Here is an 18,910-nt window from a genome sequence, read left to right as displayed (position 1 = left end):
ATTTCATTTGGCAAAACAAGGTACTATTTGTTTAATTAAAAAAAATAGTGCTGCATTTTCTGGAATCAGGAGTAGCATTCGAAGGCAAAGAGTCAAAACTGGTAATGTTCAAGTTTGTTGATTTGAATTTCCAAGCTTGAATCTCTCTGAAAATTACGAAATCCAGCAAAACTCTTATCCTACTAGTCGTGCTACACGTCATAAGTTTGAAGCCTACGACATTGGCACTTCAGAAACAGAGGCATTTAATATCAATTTTTACGGGAAATACCGGACCAATACGTACATAATAGTTAAATTGGACAGTTTTGTCATTAAGTCCTCGAATTGATCCTTGTGGAACACATACTAATGTACAAAATAATTGCGTTACCCATTCGCTTTGTTGACGATTATATTAATTTAATACAGTGTAACCACTAAATCATTAGGCGGAGGCGCTGTATCTAACGTTAGCTTTTTTCCACCCAAGTAGGTCTAGTGGAAAATTAAATATCCAAAGCTAACGCTGAATACGGCGCCTCCGCCTATTGTCAAAATATCAAAAGCAGATCGCTAGCTGTGGAGAGATAGGGATATTAATACGACTGCCATTACATGTTATGGGTAAACGAGGAAGATAATGCTATGACGCATATAGCACAACAAACACCATCGATTTGCTACAGTGTAGTTCATATTTTTATTTTTTGATGATATTGTTAAAATGTTTAAGCAATGTATTTTTACCTGTATATAGGTACCTGCAACCCGAGAGAATTATTATGCCTAGTACTACGCAGGACAAGATGAAGAAAATGAAATCACCCATAATTCTCTTCCCATAATTCCACTTTCCCAGGGCAGATGTGATGGGACAGTCTCATTCAACTTGCAAAAGAGTCCGCAGGAAGTGTCTATATAATTATGTATTCAACTATTCATGATAATGATCTCACACCAATTTAAAGTTTGAAATATTTGCCAAAATAATGTGATCAACAATTATGATTTAGTTACGTTAGCTCAGTCAATAAGGCCCTAGCTGGAATCTTGTGGTTGTCGACTAGTGTGAGTTCAATGCTCCGCAGCCTCGTAGTATCAGTTTGCTCTTGTGAAAATTAAGCCAGCTTGGAATTCACCTGAATTTCCCGCTTTCCGCACGAAGCTAGAGGAGCTGATCATCATAGCTGTATGAAGTGTCTTGGACCACTTTGATTAGCGACAATATGTACTATAAGTGCGCAGAAACCGTGTGGATTTGGCATAGTCATCAATAGTGCATTTCAAAGATTTCAAATCACTAGAGTCTTGTTTATTGGAAACACTTGACGAAAGACCAATTGCCAAAATTCCGCCGCGCATCGATGACATCCCACCTATATAGATTACTAAAAGGAGTCTCGTATCTTTGACCTCGTGTCTGGCTAAAGTCACAGAAGGGAGAGTTTGCAAATGATTGCTGACAAAATCCAACCAGGTATTGACAAAAGACAATATGGAAATCAAAAGGGAGTATTAAGCTCACCTTGTTTCACTGCCATTTACCATCATGTGATCTCTGGTGCCGAGATGGGCAGGTGGAACGTATAAGTACACTGGTGGTTACAGATTTCTTCAAAGCATTCGATTTGATTCACCATTATTAGTCGAGTCATAGAGTCATGGTCGTTCAACTCCAAAACAAACACCAAAAAAAATCAATTTTTATTGTCTCGATTAGGAGAGTAATGAAAAGTTACATATGATTTGAATAATATGCCAAGAAAGTAGAGCCTTATTTCGGGAGTAGAAAATCAGACAGGACATTACTTTCAGTCATAGGTTCTAAATGAGCCATATACATCAGTCCATCACGTAGATTCGTTTGGTTTGTTTTCTTCATTGAATTGTGCGATAGCCGCCCTCAATGTTGGTAGTCTGTCTGATCTCAAGGGTCGACAAACAAAGCCAAAATGAACCGCCCTTCCTTTCTCTTGACGACGTTGCTTCAAATTTGATATATCAAAGTTGATAGCTGACGTGCAAGCTACAAGAAATGGGCTCTCATCATCCCCTTCCGGTACTGGAAGGCGCTGCAGATCCAAGATGCACAGCTTTGGAAGATAGTGAATCGACTTGAAGACTGCTTCAAGAACTGTGAAGCCATTTTCAGATGATGGGCCTACCTGACCTGACAATCCCATTGACAGTATTAGATTGACAAGCTGAGGCATGTATTGGAAACTCTTGGTCAGCTCTATAACACCTGGTTGTCTTAGATTGGAATGGAGCAGCGTAAGGGTGTGTATCAAAGGGCAGTGCTGCAATTGCTTGGCTAACTTCACCATTGAAGACCCGATGTTGTTCCACGACAGATCCAGATGCTTCAATTTACCCGCCATTGGAAGAAAGCCAGCTAAGGTTTTCACGTGGTCTTCTTCTAGCTTGGCATTTGTCATGACGACTTCTTCGAGTGAAGGCATGACAGGTTTCAGATAGCAGACTGCTTCACCGATAGGGGAGCTCACAATGTGAAACTCCCGAAGCGAAGACCGTATTTGTGATAACATCTGAGATGCGCCCTGGGAGGTCTGAACCACGTTTGTCAAATGCAAAGATTTGAGAGCTGTTTGCTTCTTCAGAGCAGAACCCATGGTTTCCGGATCATATTCAACATTGCCCAGCTCTATTTTCCGCACAGATACACTGCATTTGGATCCACGAAACAAACTGGCAATAATCTTTGAGATATCGAGTCGGTGCCTAGCAAGCACTGAGATATCTTTCAAATTTGACAACTTGCTCACTCTCTCCGACAATGCAGCCACTTGCGTCTCACTAGGACGAGTTTCAACAAGAACCTCAGTCTCCCAACTAAGCACAAGTGACTCAACTTGAGTCATTTCGTCTAACGTCTCCACAATCAAACCAAACGAACCAGAGCCACAGAAAAGTTTCAACTCACGGACCTCTGAGAGAATAGAGCGTGATTTGCTCTTGGAGACTATCCTGACAAGATGATGGAAGTACTCCAAAGAAAGTGGGGGATTCTGACGGATTTCTACCACTTTCGATTGAAACAACGGCTCGAACCAAGAGTGCACGGCTTCATATTTGAGCCCACTTTCGCGAAGCATGCGAAAAAGGGCCAGATATCCTTCCGCGCTGCATATGATATGTTTCCAATCCGAAGTATCTCCTCCGTGCGATGCTTGAAAGCTTGAACAACGTGAGGCAAGATAACCGATGCTGCTTTCTGGCTCTTTCCACAACAAAAGGTCAGCAACTCTACCTGGGCAAAGACTTGATAATCATCAGCAATGCGATCCAGATATGAATGGAATAAATCAGCGTCTTTCTCAACAAGTGATGACCAGTAGTGCGCAGCGCAGTACTCTTGAACCGACTTATGCAAGAAGCTTATCGAACTACAGACGTTTAGCTTTGATCGAAGACGTTCCTTTGTCAGGATACCAGCTTTACATGCTTCCTCCAAGGCCTGCTTCGGGAAATCATTCTCCGTGAAAACAAGTTTACCATCTGATGTCAGACCATCTAAGGCCACTCTTCCAAGATGAAGGAGAACCTCTTCGATATCTGCATCTTTCTGACTCACAACGCTACTTCTTCGGTATCGCTTCCACAGGTAGAGAACAACTTGCTCATAGAGTGCTGTGTGGGTGTCAGGCAGCTTATGCGCGTCAGTCCATAACAGGCATAACATCAGTAACATCACCGGAATCTGCGCTAAAACCTGAATGGACGATGACTGTAGTAAGAACCTTATCAGACCCTTGGCTGCTTTTTGGTTTTCTTTGAAGAACTTCGTTATGTAGATTCCTATGTTATCCTCTGAAAAGCCACTCAACTTTACTTGCGTGTAATGCTTGTGGTGTTCACCTAAGTCTTCCACTTTATGTGGCCGAGTAGTGACAACCACGCACGTATCTCTCATCTTCCTATTGGCGAGTACGCTTTCGATGTCTCCTGTCACCTTCTTCTGTAGTCTTTCCATTGGATACTCATCAAGGCCATCGAGCAAGAGCAAAGTCTCTTTGCCGTGCGCATGAATAAACGCTTCAAGATCTTTCCTTGAGATCACCGTATCTTGTGGAAGAATCTGATCAAATATAGCGTCTGTCAGCGTCTCATTGGTTTCAATCTCTCTTAAGCTAAGTATGAACAACAACTTGAACTGGCTAAGGACCTTGTCTTTACTACTACTATCTTGGATTCCCTTTGCCCAATCATAAGCTATTTTTGCCATTGCAGTAGACTTTCCACTTCCTGCAAACCCTTTCAGCAGTACCCTGTTTACCTTTTTACCATTCCTACCCATCAAATCTAACAAATCTTCTACTCTTTCAAGAGCTTTACCAGCACCGCCTGAGGATACATTCTCATCTACTGCAAGGGTTAAGTTAACAAATATGGCGTCCATGTCAACAACATCTTGTCCCCATGGTAACAGCTGTACTGTTCCCATTTCTTGCTCGTAGAAACTCTGTAGCTCTTCCTGACATGCCTTCAAATCAAACGATTTTATATCTCTTGGGCTGACAGGAACGGCTTCGGTAGGTGGATCTGCAAAAACAAAATTAGACGATTCCAAGTTATCTATTAGAATATGATCACAATAACGAAGTGTTGCTGAAGAAACACAAGACAAATAGATGTCGTGTCAAAGGTCATATGACACGACATCCCCAAAAGTCTGTTTATACTACTATTCTGAGTTGGAGGTGCTACAACAATTCCAACATTTTCGATTTTTTTCTCGGCCAGTTAGGGCAAACCGTGATCAGTTTTTTTTCTCAGTAGTGAAATGAAATGCTTATTTCAAGCATGGTATGATGGTTATAACGGTACAGCAGCTGTCAAAGGTAAGTGTGTATTTGGATTTAAAATTAACATTTCGGACGTCATACTTAGCCGTGTTTAATAGTTGTTCAGGTTGCCCAATCAAAGCTAAGACAATAATTGTGACCTGCCACCACGAAATGAGCATAAAGTCGCAAGTAGGTACTTTCGAGACATCATGGCTGCTGAGTTGATGTTCTTTGTGCACCTGTACAAGCCAATAATATGTCCTTCGTGAATGGCCCATTGTACCCTCTGTTTTCAAGACGTTCTTGCTGCTGGGGTTGGTGTTCTCTGTTTCACACATACTTGTTCAAGTGCGTAAGAAACTTGCAACTTTACGCTCATTTCGTGGTAGCAGGCACAATGCTCATATGCTGATAGGACAATATTTACTAGATATCAGAATATTTCAACCCAAACATTCTGTGAACTTATATATTATTAAGTGTTGTTAGTAACAATGCCAATATTTAGCTCACCCATGACGTATTTGAAATCTTACCGTCAGAATCTGGTGGGAGATTAGGTGTCTCAATAGCCTTGATAATCTTGGGTAGATTCTCCATCATAATTTCATCTGTGTGGACTTCATAGTAGAGTAGTGAGTTGATCATGAGACCAAGCCATCCTGTTGGCTGGTAATCTTCATACTTCAATGGGATGATTCGTCTCTGGAGGAAAGCACCATATTGGGCCTCTGTAATGAGATAAACATGGCAAGGGTAACAAAATGGGTTATTCCATTTGAAATCCACACTACCTCCGTGGACGATTCAGTTTAAGTCTTCCACAGAGCGGGTAATGTGTTTCAAATAGAATAGACAATTAGGTGATTTACACTTGAAATACTCACTCCAGTTGTGGACGGTATAGGTGAAAATAGAGGAGAGTATGGGTTAAAAAATTATTAACCCTTGGCAATACCATTTGAAAAACATACTCCCTCTGTGGAAGTCTTTTTTTTAAATCTTCCACAGGGGTATGGCAGATTTCAAATAGAATAGCCCAATGGCTGATAGGCATACAGCCCGGTTCCTTGCTTGAATTGCACAAGAGCTTTGGAGCACCACGGCGACTCTTCTCGGTACGTATATTCGTACATCTGTCTCTCCACCATATCGACTTCAAAGTAGCTTTGGTTTGTTTGGCCAACCAGTTGCCTTTCCGACTCTTTTTGCCACAGCTACTGCATTCCGAACTTGAAACATGTTCATTAATTGGGTTTGTTTGGTATACCATAATCCATTTGGCTTTTTGAGAGTGCGTGCAGGTGCGAATAGCATTAAATCGCGCACGTTGACTCAAAGAACTGGCATCAGTGTTTACACGCGCGATCAAATGGATATCATCTGTACACGCGCGAAGTAAATCCGATCGACAAAGTACTGACGTCACTCTCTCGAGGAAGCCAAATAAACTATTCAACAATAAGATTTAAAAGCTTTGATAACTCTTCCAAACATCACCTTAAACAGAGCAGATCAACAATATGGCTTATTAGAAAGGGTCTTATCACCATTTGCTAGTAAGCTTACCTTTCTTACAACTGATGCTTTCCTGGTATCGTTTGGAAAAACACATCAAGATGGCTGATGCTTTTTCTACCGCAGCTGACATGCTGTCATCTATGTTACCCTCTGAAATAAAGTATAGGGGGAAAACGAGAGAGCGTGGCTTAGTGTTTAGAATTCTTGCATCTGGTGCATGAGGTTCGGGGTTCGATTCCCGACGGTAAAAAACTTGTTGGGTCATTATCTGTACATGCAGCTCAGAGTTAGTTTCGAGACGAATAAGGTGTTAACCCATGTGTTCCCAAACCCTCCCGATGTTTATAAAAGACTTTGGCTTTGGTTATCCAGAGTTGTCAAACCACCCCAGTTGTAGCATTACAAGAATTCAAGCATAATAATGAAAATAGTTAAGCTATTTTTTGTTTTTCATTGTCACCAGAAGACCACGCCGCCGTGTCGATTTAGGTATCTCATCACGTTTTAGTTATGTCTACTTTAATATGCTTAATATTGTCGACTTGGTGCATACTAGCTGTCGACGTATGGATCATGAATGGACTATCCTCCGTCCTCCGTATACTTACCCATCTTCTCGACATCCATCCACACCTTATATCCAGCTTTGATTAATTCATCTTTTAATTTCAGCATCCGATCCTGTGCATCCCACTGGTAGCTAATCATTACCAGTGGGGAATCTGTAAAAAAATTAATTGTAAAGAAATTGTTGGAATTATGTGATCATAGAATACGGTATACATTTTTCTAACACCAATAGAGAGGTGCTTTTGAGAATTTCGCGCAACATTTTTAGACAAAGATTACAACTTAATATATCTCCACACTCTGATCTTTTCATTTTACCCAGGCTGTTATTTGTGATTTCCTTTTCCTTTTTGTTTTTAAATCAAAAATGTCAATATAAAAATAGCTATAACTTGAAACTTTGACTTTCTTTGATGTATACATTTATATCAAAACACTAACTGTTTTATTTCAAATATCTTTAAAAAAAACGTGATTAATATAAAAATAAGGTTCTCTATTTGTCTAAATTGAACAAAATAACCGAGATAATACATTTTCCCAAAAAACTATTGGATCATTATATTTGCCTAAAGATACTATTTTTTGTTAACATTTTATTTAATATAGGCCCTACAAACTCAAGAACTTGTGACATTTACTATTCACACAGGAAATATAAAGTTTAGAATTAATTTACTCATCATACATATAATCATTTTCTCAACACTGAATAGGGGATATGCGGTGGGAATAATTTTCCAGTTGAGATTATATAAAACTAGATTATGAAAATTTTTAATTGCTTAGCACCGTGCACCGTTAATTAGGGAATCTAATCTACAGGTCATCGAGGATCTCGTCTTGCTTGTAAAAGAAACATTATACTTGCAAGACTTGGAAACCCGAATTGAGGCATTTGTCGTGTGGGCTTTATAAGATGAGCTCCGTGGTTTAATTTCGTTGTGCAAATCTTAAATAATTAGACCTACTGCATATTATTTGCTTTACAAATGAAGTGAAAGCCTTAACTAATTGGTCTAGATATAAGGCAGAAATTTTACATTATACAGTGCATGTGTTCCGGTTACAAACAATATTACAAGTTTAACTATACTATAATTATAACTAGAAACTAATGTAGGCCCTATAATCTATACTTTATAGGCCTATCAGCTTACCCATGTTGTTAGCTGGAATTATCAGTCTAGTAAGTGTCAGATATGGTAAAGCTGAATTCAATGCCCAAAATTTAAATCCAAGTCATGTTGGGGAGTGTAGATGCAGCTTTCGACATGCATGCCATGTCAGAAACCAGTGCACAAGTGTGATTATACTAGCCTTGACAGGATTCACTTGATTTCCGCAACTGACTTCCTGTAGCTTTGCATCATGGGAATAAAAAGTTACTTTTCGAAAGTCCCTGTAGCTTTTGCATTATGGGAAGGTTGTTAGTTATTACACGTATTACATCCTGTTCTTTGTTTTATACGTTGAAACTCAATACATTGATATAGTCAAAATTAATGAAACATAGATAACAGAGGATTTTAATATTTTTAATATATATTTATTTCATGAAGTAGCCTACAGAACAAAAAAGCGATTATGCTCCAATGAGCGGATGCTCGAGGGGCATTAATATTATACATGAGCATCAACTTTTAGAAACCTTCCTCGTCTCGTTTCATAATAACTGTATCTCATATTTTTATAACACCTGAGAAAGTTCCTGCAATCTTATTGGCCAGGTTACTAAGTATATTAAACAAGATTACAATTATAATTATATTAAACAATATAAGGTTACTATAGTTTGATCAGCACTCAATAGGCGGGAAATGTTAGGCTTTTACCACTACGCCGAAAAGTAGACTCACCTTCAGAGTGCCATTAGTTAACCTGTCTGGTCTATATTTTGCGTGTTAAAGAAAATAGACAAAATACAGGACTTGAATTAATAATTCTTGATGTTTCTGGGGAGATGTCACAAGACAATTCTCAAAATAAAATAATTTGATATTAATCCGCGATGTTATAAGGCCCGCCGATTACGAGCTGATCAAAGTATACAAGTATATTAAACGATAAGATATCGACGGTAGCATGGGTGTATTTGTTCGTTGAATGAACTCCTTTTCTCTTCTTCGGAATAATTTTGTTGTATATTTCATTTCATTTCATTTCATTTCATTTCATTTGCCAGAAAAAACACATAATACAAAACAAAATTCATACAATATAAAAGTACAATACAATCATGATAAAATACATTAAAAATGAAAATATGTCTGTATGGTCCAAATGAGGATAATCCAGATTTTTATAATCGTGTTAAAATGTTATCGAAAACGTTGGTAACCCACATTGTATTGTATGTGGTGATTTTAACTTAGTCCAGGATCAAAATTTAGATACATTTAATTATTTGAATATTAATAATCCAAAGGCAAAAGAAGCTGTTTTAAAAATAAAAGAAGATTTGAGTCTGTGTGACCCTTGGAGAATTATGAACCCAGATATAAAAATTAACGTTTTACCTGGAGAAGAAACAATCCCATAAAACAAGCTAGGCTGGATTTTTTCTTGATTTCTTCTGAAATTTTGAATATAATTGGTCAAACAGACATTCTACCAGGATATAGGACTGACCATTCCATGGTAGTCATTGGCCTAAGTAAGAGTAATAATATACAAAGGGGACGAGGTTCGTGGAAGTTGAATAACAATTTAATTGAAGATGATGAATATGTAAAAGTAGTTAAGGATTCGATAACTAAAGTAAAACAAATCTATGCTGCTTCGCCGTATGACAGAGAAAATTATAAACAATATTGATCCAAATGAGTTAGAACTAACTATTAATGACCAACTGTTTTTTGAAGCACTGCTTTTGGAAATCAGAGGCGCTACTATAGCATACTCCTCAAAAAGAAAGAGAGAGGTGGACAAGTCTGAAGAAGTACTTGACAAATTAATAGAAAACTTAAATACGTCATACGAGGAGGCATCATTGAAAAACAAATGTTGAAATTTTAAAAAATGAGTTAGATAATGCTAAACATGAACTTGAGGATATTCGTAGTAGAAAGATTAAAGGATGTTTTATTCGAACAAAGGTCCGATGGATAGAGGAGGGAGAGAAACCCAACAAATATTTTCTTAATCTTGAAAAAAGAAACTTTGTAAACAAACAAATGGTTAGAATTGTGAGAGGTAACAACACAGAAGCAACATCTCAAGATGAGATTGAAAAGGAGGTAGTATCTTTTTATGAAAATCTGTATAAAGAAAAAGGTGGAAATAATAATGTTAAAATTGATGATTATGCTTCCATAAACAAATTAACGCAAATGCAATCAAATACGTTAGAGGGTGAAATTACTCTTTCTGAGCTCACATATGCTTTGAAAAACATGAAAAACAACAAGACACCCGGACCTGATGGTTTTACAGCGGAATTTTACAAATGCTTCTGGTTGGAAATATCTTGTTTTCTCCTCCGATCTTTAAATGAAGGTTTTAGAATTGGGTCTCTTACTCAAGTTCAAAAAGGGGTCACGTTACTCTTCTGCCAAAAGGAGATAAACCCCGTCAGTTCTTAAAAAACTGGAGGCCTATTTCGCTTCTAAATGTTTCTTATAAATTGGCCTCTGCATGTATTGCAAACCATATAAAATCGGTTTTGCCATATTTAATTTCAGAAGATCAAACAGGTTTTGTCCCAAATAGATTCATTGGTGAAAGTATTCGCCTTATTTATGATTTGTTAAGTTATACAGAGGTTAATGAAATTCCGGGGATGCTTTTACTAATAGATTTTGAAAAAGCTTTTGACACGGTTTCGCATGATTTTATTCTTGAAACTTTAAGGGTATTTAATTTCGGATCAGACATTTGCAGATGGTTTATGGCTTTGTATAAGAACGCATCTTCTTCCGTAATCATAAATGGAAATATATCTAAACCGTTCCAAATTCAGCGCAGTTGTAGACAAGGCGATCCTCTGTCGCCATATATCTTCGTTTTATGTGCGGAGGTATTATCTACAATGATTAGACAAAATAAGGATATAACAGGAATTTGCATCAATGATATGAATTTTAAAATTGCACAGTATGCAGATGACACTACATTAATTCTTGATGGTACAGAAAAATCACTGGAAAGTGCCTTTAAAACATTGCAATAATTTTATGAGATGTCTGGTTTGAAAATTAATATTGATAAAACGGTTGCAGTATGGATTGGGTCTCAGAAATTCAGAAATACTATAATTAGTAAAAATTTAAAAATACAATGGAATTTCAATGGTAGCTTTGAGTTTCTAGGCATTTCTTTTAGTACAAACCTTGCTCAAATGGTAAATGATAATTATGATAAAGCACTTCATTTGATACGAAAACTGTTATCAAGTTGGAAAAAAAGAACTTTAACGGTGTTGGGACGGGTTGTAGTTGTGAAATCACTGGCTTTGCCAAAATAAGTTATATTGCTCAAATGCTACCAAACCCAAGCAAGGAATTTATCAAAACGGTAAATGATGAGATATATAAATATATTTGGAACGGCAAGCCAGATCGAGTTAAAAGAATACAATTTGTGCAAAATTATGAGAATGGTGGAGTAAAGATGCCAAATATAGAAATGCATATAAATGCTTTAAAGGTAAATTGGATTCGGAGGGTTGCCTGTGGTGATCAAAAATGGGTTAAGCTATTTCGTCTTTGTTTTAATGTAATAAGTGATGATATTTGTTGCCTTGGTATGTATCGTTTTAATGACATGAAAAACATGATAGATAATAAGTTCTGGTATGATACTCTGTTTTCTTGGTCCTCACTTATAAACATTGTAAATAATAATAATCTGGATTTCAACCGTATTGCAAAACAATATTTGTGGTGGAACGATAAATAAAGATTGGTGGTAAATCAGTTTGTTATGCCCATTGGAAAAAAAGAGGTGTGCTGTTTATAAATGATCTCTTAAATGCAAACGGATCCTTTTTGTCGATTGTCGAATTTACAAAACTTTATAAAGTGAAGACCAATTTCTTAGAATACAATGGTATTATTAGGGCAATTCAGTCAAATTTTAATTACAATGGTACTATAGGCTCCAAACTAGCCTCCCCTTTTCAGCCGTATAATATGGAACTACTTTTTAAGCAACGAAAAGGGTGCAAAATGTTCTATGATATTTCTATTGAATCAAAGATGAAGAATACAATGAGTAAGTCAAAGTGGCAAATGGAATTTGGAATGGAGAATGATGATTGGAAAAAAATATGTACCTTAAATTTCAAATTTTCCACTGATATTAAACTGAGATGGTTTCAATACAGAATTAATCAGAGTATCATAGGCACAAATACATTGTTGTTAAAAATGAACATAAGTGATGATGACTTATGTACTTTTTGTAAGATAAATCCAGAAACAATCAAGCATCTCTTTGTGGATTGCCCTTTTCTAGAAATTTTTGGGAAGATCTCAAAGACTGGATAAAAGACAAGATCAGTATAGATCTAGCTATGACCCTCAGTTAATTCTTTTGGATCTAAATATGATTTAATTCTAACATTGATTTTGACTATTGCAAAATTACATTTGTGTAGAGTAAAGATGACAGAGAAACGACCAAACTTAGATGTTTTAAAAGGAACTTAAATGTTATTATAATGTTTTGAAATACCAAGCAGTATGTAGCCTAAAGTTACAAAAGTTTAATAATGAGTGGCAATCCTGGCAACTATTAATGTTATGATATAATTTTTCATTCCTGCACTGTTAAAAATGCATGTAATATTACTAATTGAAATCGTAACTTTACAGAAAGTTTGGTGTCAAAAAACAGCCGACAGGATTAATTCAACAAACCGAACGTTTTTTTGCAGTGATATATGCGGTATAATTACAATTTAAATGTAAAACAAAGTAAAAAAAAATATGTCGGTAAAAATACCATCGTATTTGAGAATAGATCGTGATTTTACGTTGACCGTAGTATATCTCTCGTAATAATAAGTGCTTCTGTTTGTAATTTTACAGAGATTTTCATGTTAGGATAAAGAAGATACTATTTATACTATTTTTGGGCGGTAATTTTACGAAGAATACCGTAACTGTTAAAAACGCATGTAATTTTACTAAGTGAAATCGTAACTTTATAGTAAGTTTGGTGTCAAACAACAGCCAACAGGATTAAGTAAACAAACCGAACGTTTTTTTTTTTTTTTTTTTTTTCAGTGATATACGCGGTATAATCCCAATTTAAATGTAAAAAAACATGTCGGTAAAAATACCATCGTATTTGAGAATAGATCGTGATTTTACGTTGACCGTAGTATATCTCTCGTAATAATAAGTGCTTCTGTTTGTAATTTTACAGAGATTTTCATGTTAGGATAAAGAAGATACTATTTATACTATTTTTGGGCGGTAATTTTACGAAGAACACCGTAACTGTTAAAAACGCATGTAATTTTACTAAGTGAAATCGTAACTTTATAGTAAGTTTGGTGTCAAACAACAGCCAACAGGATTAAGTAAACAAACCGAACGTTTTTTTTTTGTTTTTTTGCAGTGATATACGCGGTATAATGACAATTTAAATGTAAAACAAAGTAAAAAAAAACATACACTTTCGAAGTGGTAAACCTAAAAGCACTCCATGAAGAAACACAGCTATGGCACGATTTTGGGCAAGGTTGAAAAAGTGAGGAAATTGAACATAAAAAAAACATCACCGGGTACGCCCTCTGTTTTATTTCATCACCCACGAAAAATTGATTTCTTATGTATTACTTTGTTTTGTGATGAAAATTGTGATGTTTTATTTCATCACACTCTAAAAAAAAACATGTCGGTAAAAATACCATCGTATTTGAGAATAGATCGTGATTTTACGTTGACCGTAGTATATCTCTCGTAATAATAAGTGCTTCTGTTTGTAATTTTACAGAGATTTTCATGTTAGGATAAAGAAGATACTATTTATACTATTTTTGGGCGGTAATTTTACGAAGAATACCGTAACTGTTAAAAACGCATGTAATTTTACTAAGTGAAATCGTAACTTTATAGTAAGTTTGGTGTCAAACAACAGCCAACAGGATTAAGTAAACAAACCGAACGTTTTTTTTTTGCAGTGATATACGCGGTATAATTACAATTTAAATGTAAAACAAAGTAAAAAACATGTCGGTAAAAATACCATCGTATTTCAGAATAGATCGTGATTTTACGTTGACCGTAGTATATCTCTCGTAATAATAAGTGCTTCTGTTTGTAATTTTACAGAAATTTTCATGTTACGATAAAGAAGATACTATTTATACTATTTTTGGGCGGTACTTTTACGAAGAATACCGTAACTGTTAAAAATGCATTTAATTTTACTAAGTGAAATCGTAACTTTATAGTAAGTTCGGCGTCAAACAACAGCCGATAGGGTTAATTAAACAAACCGAACGGTTTTTTTGCAGTGATATATGCGGTATAATTACAATTTAAATGTAAAATAAAGTAAAATAAAATTCTGTCGGTAAAAATAAAATCGTATTTGAGAATAGATCGTGATTTTACGTTGACCGTAGTATATCTCTCGTAATAATAAGTGCTTCTGTTTGTAATTTTACGAAGATTTTCATGTTAGGCTGGACCAACCTTAATATGGCGGTCGGAATGCCGACATCAGACCAACATTGGTAAACAGTATACTGTTGTCTAAGTCATAGGAATGGTTAAGTTTATATTTTCTATTTACTAGGCGTATTTAAATGTAACAACAAAAAAAGACTATAATAGCCCCAGTAGATAAACTAAAAATAGTAATAATAATTATTATAAATTTAAAAATAATAACAACAACAACAACAACAATAATAATAATAATAATAATAATAATAATAATAATAATAATAATAATAATAATAATAATAATAAATAATAAAACAATACTAATAGGCCTATTAAATGATAACAATAATAATAACACTAATTAATAATAATAATAATAATAACAATAATAATGATAACAATGACAATGCTTAGTAGCCCTAAAAATAATAATAATAATAATATAACCCTAATAAATGTAATAAATAGAATTAATATTTATAGCAAAATAATGTTATCAATATTTACAGTAAATTTGATCAATATCCCTCAAAAGAGGCACTTTAGCAGGTTTAGTTATACAAATATTGCTTATATTAACTTAAAATACTTCATTAAATATAGAAACCCCGTTAGCTCAGTCGGTAGAGCATCAGACGAATGACAGAGAGGTCCCTGGTTCGATTCCCGGTAGGTACCCTAAGGTAAGTGACAAGAATTTAACAGTCCCAAACACCGTTATTCAACAGTCCCAAAAACGCCTACCGTTATTTAACAGTCCCAAACACCGTTATTTAACAGTCTCAAAAACGCCTACCGTTATTTAACAGTCCCAAACACCGTTATTTAACAGTCTCAAAAACACCTCGTACCGTTATTTAACAGCCCAAACACCGTTATTTCACTGTCCCCAAAAACACCTACTGTTATTTAACAGTCCTTAACACCGTTATTTAACAGTCCCAAAAACCGTTTTCTTACTGCTTTGTTTTTTAACAAGGTTTTACTGTAAATTAACAGTAACCCTGTGGTTATTGTATGTTATTGCCAACTGTTATTTAACGGTTCGGGACGGTTTTTTCTTACAGTTTTATTAGCCGCCTGTAAAAATACCGTTGTTCAGTAGTTTTATTTTTCACAGTTTTACTGTAAATTAACAGTTATTCAGTATTTTTATATAATTTACACCCCATCGTGATTTAACAGCGACACGTATTGTGAATCCCAGCTGCCAGCGATAAACGCTGTTTTTACGGTTTTATTAGCCGCCTGTAAAAATACAGCTTTCAGTAGTTTTATTTTTCACAGGGTTTTACTGTAAATTAACAGTTATTCGGTATATTTGTATGTTTACATCCCATCGTGATTTAACAGCGGGACATATTTTGAATCCCAGCTGCCAGCGATAAACGCTGTTTTTTTACATTTTTTATTTTAACAGTGTGTGTATTTTTAATCCATAGTAAAGAAAGTAAAATATGCTCAACATGCTCAATGTGTGGGGAGGGGTCGGCGGGTGGGTCGGGTGGAGCTCATTGTTGATTGTTTGTTTTTTGTTTTCTACTCAATTTGAGTACAAAATAATCAGCAGTTAGTTCTATTCGCTCATTCTGTTGCTCTTTTCCCTTATTTTTGTTGCTTGTTTTTTCAATCCTCTTATAACTCTCTTGAAATGACTATGTCACTAATATTAATAAATAAAATGCACGTTAATGTATTTAAGGTCACTGATTAAGTGACAGTACTATGTATTAAGAAACTTTTAATAAAGACAGCTGTCTACAAAAAGAAGACCAAATAGTAGCAAATGCCACTTTCGAAGTGGTAAACCTAAAAGCACTCCATGAAGAAACACAGCTATGGCACGATTTTGGGCAAGGTTGAAAAAGTGAGGAAATTGAACATAAAAAAAAACATCACCGGGTACGCCCTCTGTTTTATTTCATCACCCACGAAAAATTGATTTCTTATGTATTACTTTGTTTTGTGATGAAAATTGTGATGTTTTATTTCATCACACTCTAAAACAAACGATTTCGTATGTATTACTTTGTTTCGTGATGAAAATCGTGATGTTTTATTTCATCACGCTCCAAAACAAATGATTTCTTATCTTATGTATTACTTTGTTTTGTGATGAAAATCGTAATGTTTTATTTCATCATGCAGGGCAAGGTTGAAAAAGTGAGGAAATTGAACATCCCAAAAAACATCACCGGGTACGCCCTCTGTTTTATTTCATCACCCACGAAAAATTGATTTCTTATGTATTACTTTGTTTTGTGATGAAAATTGTGATGTTTTATTTCATCACACTCTAAAACAAATGTTTTATTTCATCATGCTTTAAAAGAAATGATTTATTATGTATTACTTTGTTTCGTGATGAAAATCGTGATTGTTTATTTCATCACGCTCTAAAACAAATTATTTCTTATGTATTACTTTGTTTCGTGATGAAAATCGTGATGTTTTTTTCATCACGCTTTAAACAAAATGATTTCTTATGTATTACTTTGTTTTGTGATGAAAATTGTGATGTTTTATTTCATCACGCATTAAAAGAAATGATTTCTTATGTATTACTTTGTTTCGTGATGAAAATCGTGATGTTTTATTTCATCACGCTCTAAAGCAAATGATTTCTTATGTATTACTTTGTTTTGTGATGAAAATTGTGATGTTTTATTTCATCACGCTCTAAAAAAAATTAATGATTTCTTATGTATTACTTTGTTTTGTGATGAAAATCGTGATGTTTTATTTCATCACGCATTAAAAGAAATGATTTCTTATGTATTACTTTGTTTCGTGATGAAAATCGTGATGTTTTTTTCATCACGCTTTAAACAAAATGATTTCTTATGTATTACTTTGTTTTGTGATGAAAATTGTGATGTTTTATTTCATCACGCTTTTAAACAAATGATTCCTTATGTGTTACTTTGTTTCGTGATGAAAATCGTGATGTTTTATGCCTGTTATAGGCCTGTATATTATGGTGAACGTATAGTAGACTGTGAGTAGACAAGTAAAGAGTATTTTGTAGTCACAATGCCAACAATTCATGGCATTGTGATAGTCTTAAAGTTTGGTAACTTCTTGGGTGAGATGTAGAGTGTGTATGATAAATGGAACAATAAATATAGTTGTTACATGCATTTTAAGAAAAAATTCTCATTAAAACAGTATGTTGCTTAGAAAAAATGTATAAAGTGATGATGATGATATCTCCAAAAGTGTCCCGGTTTTTTTTTCTTGCCCTAAATCGTGCCGTATCTAAAGAAACAGAACAAAAGTGCATGCATGCTGTTCTCCAACCATCTCATCCAAAGGCTCCAAATCTAAAGAAAAAAATGCCATTAATGTGTGATTATGCCATTAATGTGTGATTTGCTCCACAGCAACGCCCTAATTTTTTTTCGAATTTCTACGTTTTGCACCATTTTAATGGCCATTGGTGTACATAAATGCCATGTGAAGCCTGAAGTGCTTTAATTACAGTAAAATATACCATTATTTATATATTTATTTATTTATATATTTATTTATTTTTTTCTTTTATTTATTATGTATTTATTTATTTATTTATAAATAAATACATACATAAATGCCCTGTGAAGCCTGAAGTGCTTTAATTACAGTAAAATTTACCATTTATAATAAAACCCGGCATCCCCGGTTTTATTCTGAGCTCACCGATCGAGTGCTGAATAAATATACGTCACCTGCGTGTGTATATTGAATCATTGAACACGTGGCTTACCGTATAAACTGTATCGCTATTCGTAGTGCGTCTTGTTTGTACATCCCATTAGCTGCGTGTAGCTCCGCCAATAATCACGATAAATAATATGATTGGCGAGATTATACACGTATTGTAGGCGCTGTACGTCGACTTGACGCATAAACTGTGTGTATATCGCTATTCGTCTTATACGTCTTGTTTGAATCCCATCAGCTGCGTGAAGCTCCCGATAATCATGATAATTATAATCGGCGAGCTAAATACATGCATTGTAGGCGCTGGAATGAAATAGTCCTACCAATTTTCTTCGTTTTACCTCATTTGTTTGGCTCGAAATTAAAAGGGGCAACTTATTTTTACTGTCACTAATCAGTAATAATATAAAAAATAACCATTTACTAGTATTTTGATGTTACAATAAACAGTATTGAGTATAATTTCGAGTTCAACCGAATGAGTTCATCATGATTAATAACATATTATTTCTATTCATCAAATTCGACTATGGCATAGTCTGGATAGCCATAGGCTTCAACATAAAAAGTCAAAGTTTTGAGATATTTTGTCAACATATCAAGAGCTATCTCAAGAATCACTGAACCAATACTATAGGCCTGTTTGTACTTGTATTCATTATAAAGCTGATTCCAAATTGTCATGAGAATGTACGGTACATTTCT

The 18,910-nt window shown here is 35.0% G+C and overlaps 1 protein-coding gene across 1 annotated transcript; it reads right to left on the bottom strand.

Annotated features, from left to right (window-relative positions):
- Window positions 1–3,021: 3,021 nt before the first annotated feature.
- On the bottom strand, window positions 3,022–8,198 carry LOC140166221 (NLR family CARD domain-containing protein 4-like). The gene is made up of 5 exons (XM_072189621.1): window positions 8,042–8,198; window positions 6,920–7,033; window positions 6,360–6,461; window positions 5,327–5,521; window positions 3,022–4,545 (listed from the first exon to the last, which is right to left on the bottom strand). Exons 1-5 carry the CDS (start codon window positions 8,043–8,045, stop codon window positions 3,023–3,025), a joined length of 1,938 nt encoding a protein of 645 aa, XP_072045722.1. The 5' UTR covers window positions 8,046–8,198; the 3' UTR covers window position 3,022.
- Window positions 8,199–18,910: the final 10,712 nt, after the last annotated feature.

The sequence above is a fragment of the Amphiura filiformis genome, chromosome 12 (genome assembly GCF_039555335.1).
Source record: "Amphiura filiformis chromosome 12, Afil_fr2py, whole genome shotgun sequence".
NCBI classification, from domain to species: Eukaryota; Metazoa; Echinodermata; class Ophiuroidea; order Amphilepidida; family Amphiuridae; genus Amphiura; species Amphiura filiformis.
This window is presented reverse-complemented; position numbering and strand designations above follow the sequence as displayed.

Excerpts from the sequence above, each read along its gene's own strand:
- LOC140166221 (XM_072189621.1), bottom strand. Across the intron at positions 6,462-6,919 it reads GATGGATGTCGAGAAGATGG|AGGGTAACATAGATGACAGC; the intron begins GTAAGTATACGG and ends ACTTTATTTCAG. Across the intron at positions 4,546-5,326 it reads TCTCCCACCAGATTCTGACG|ATCCACCTACCGAAGCCGTT; the intron begins GTAAGATTTCAA and ends TTGTTTTTGCAG.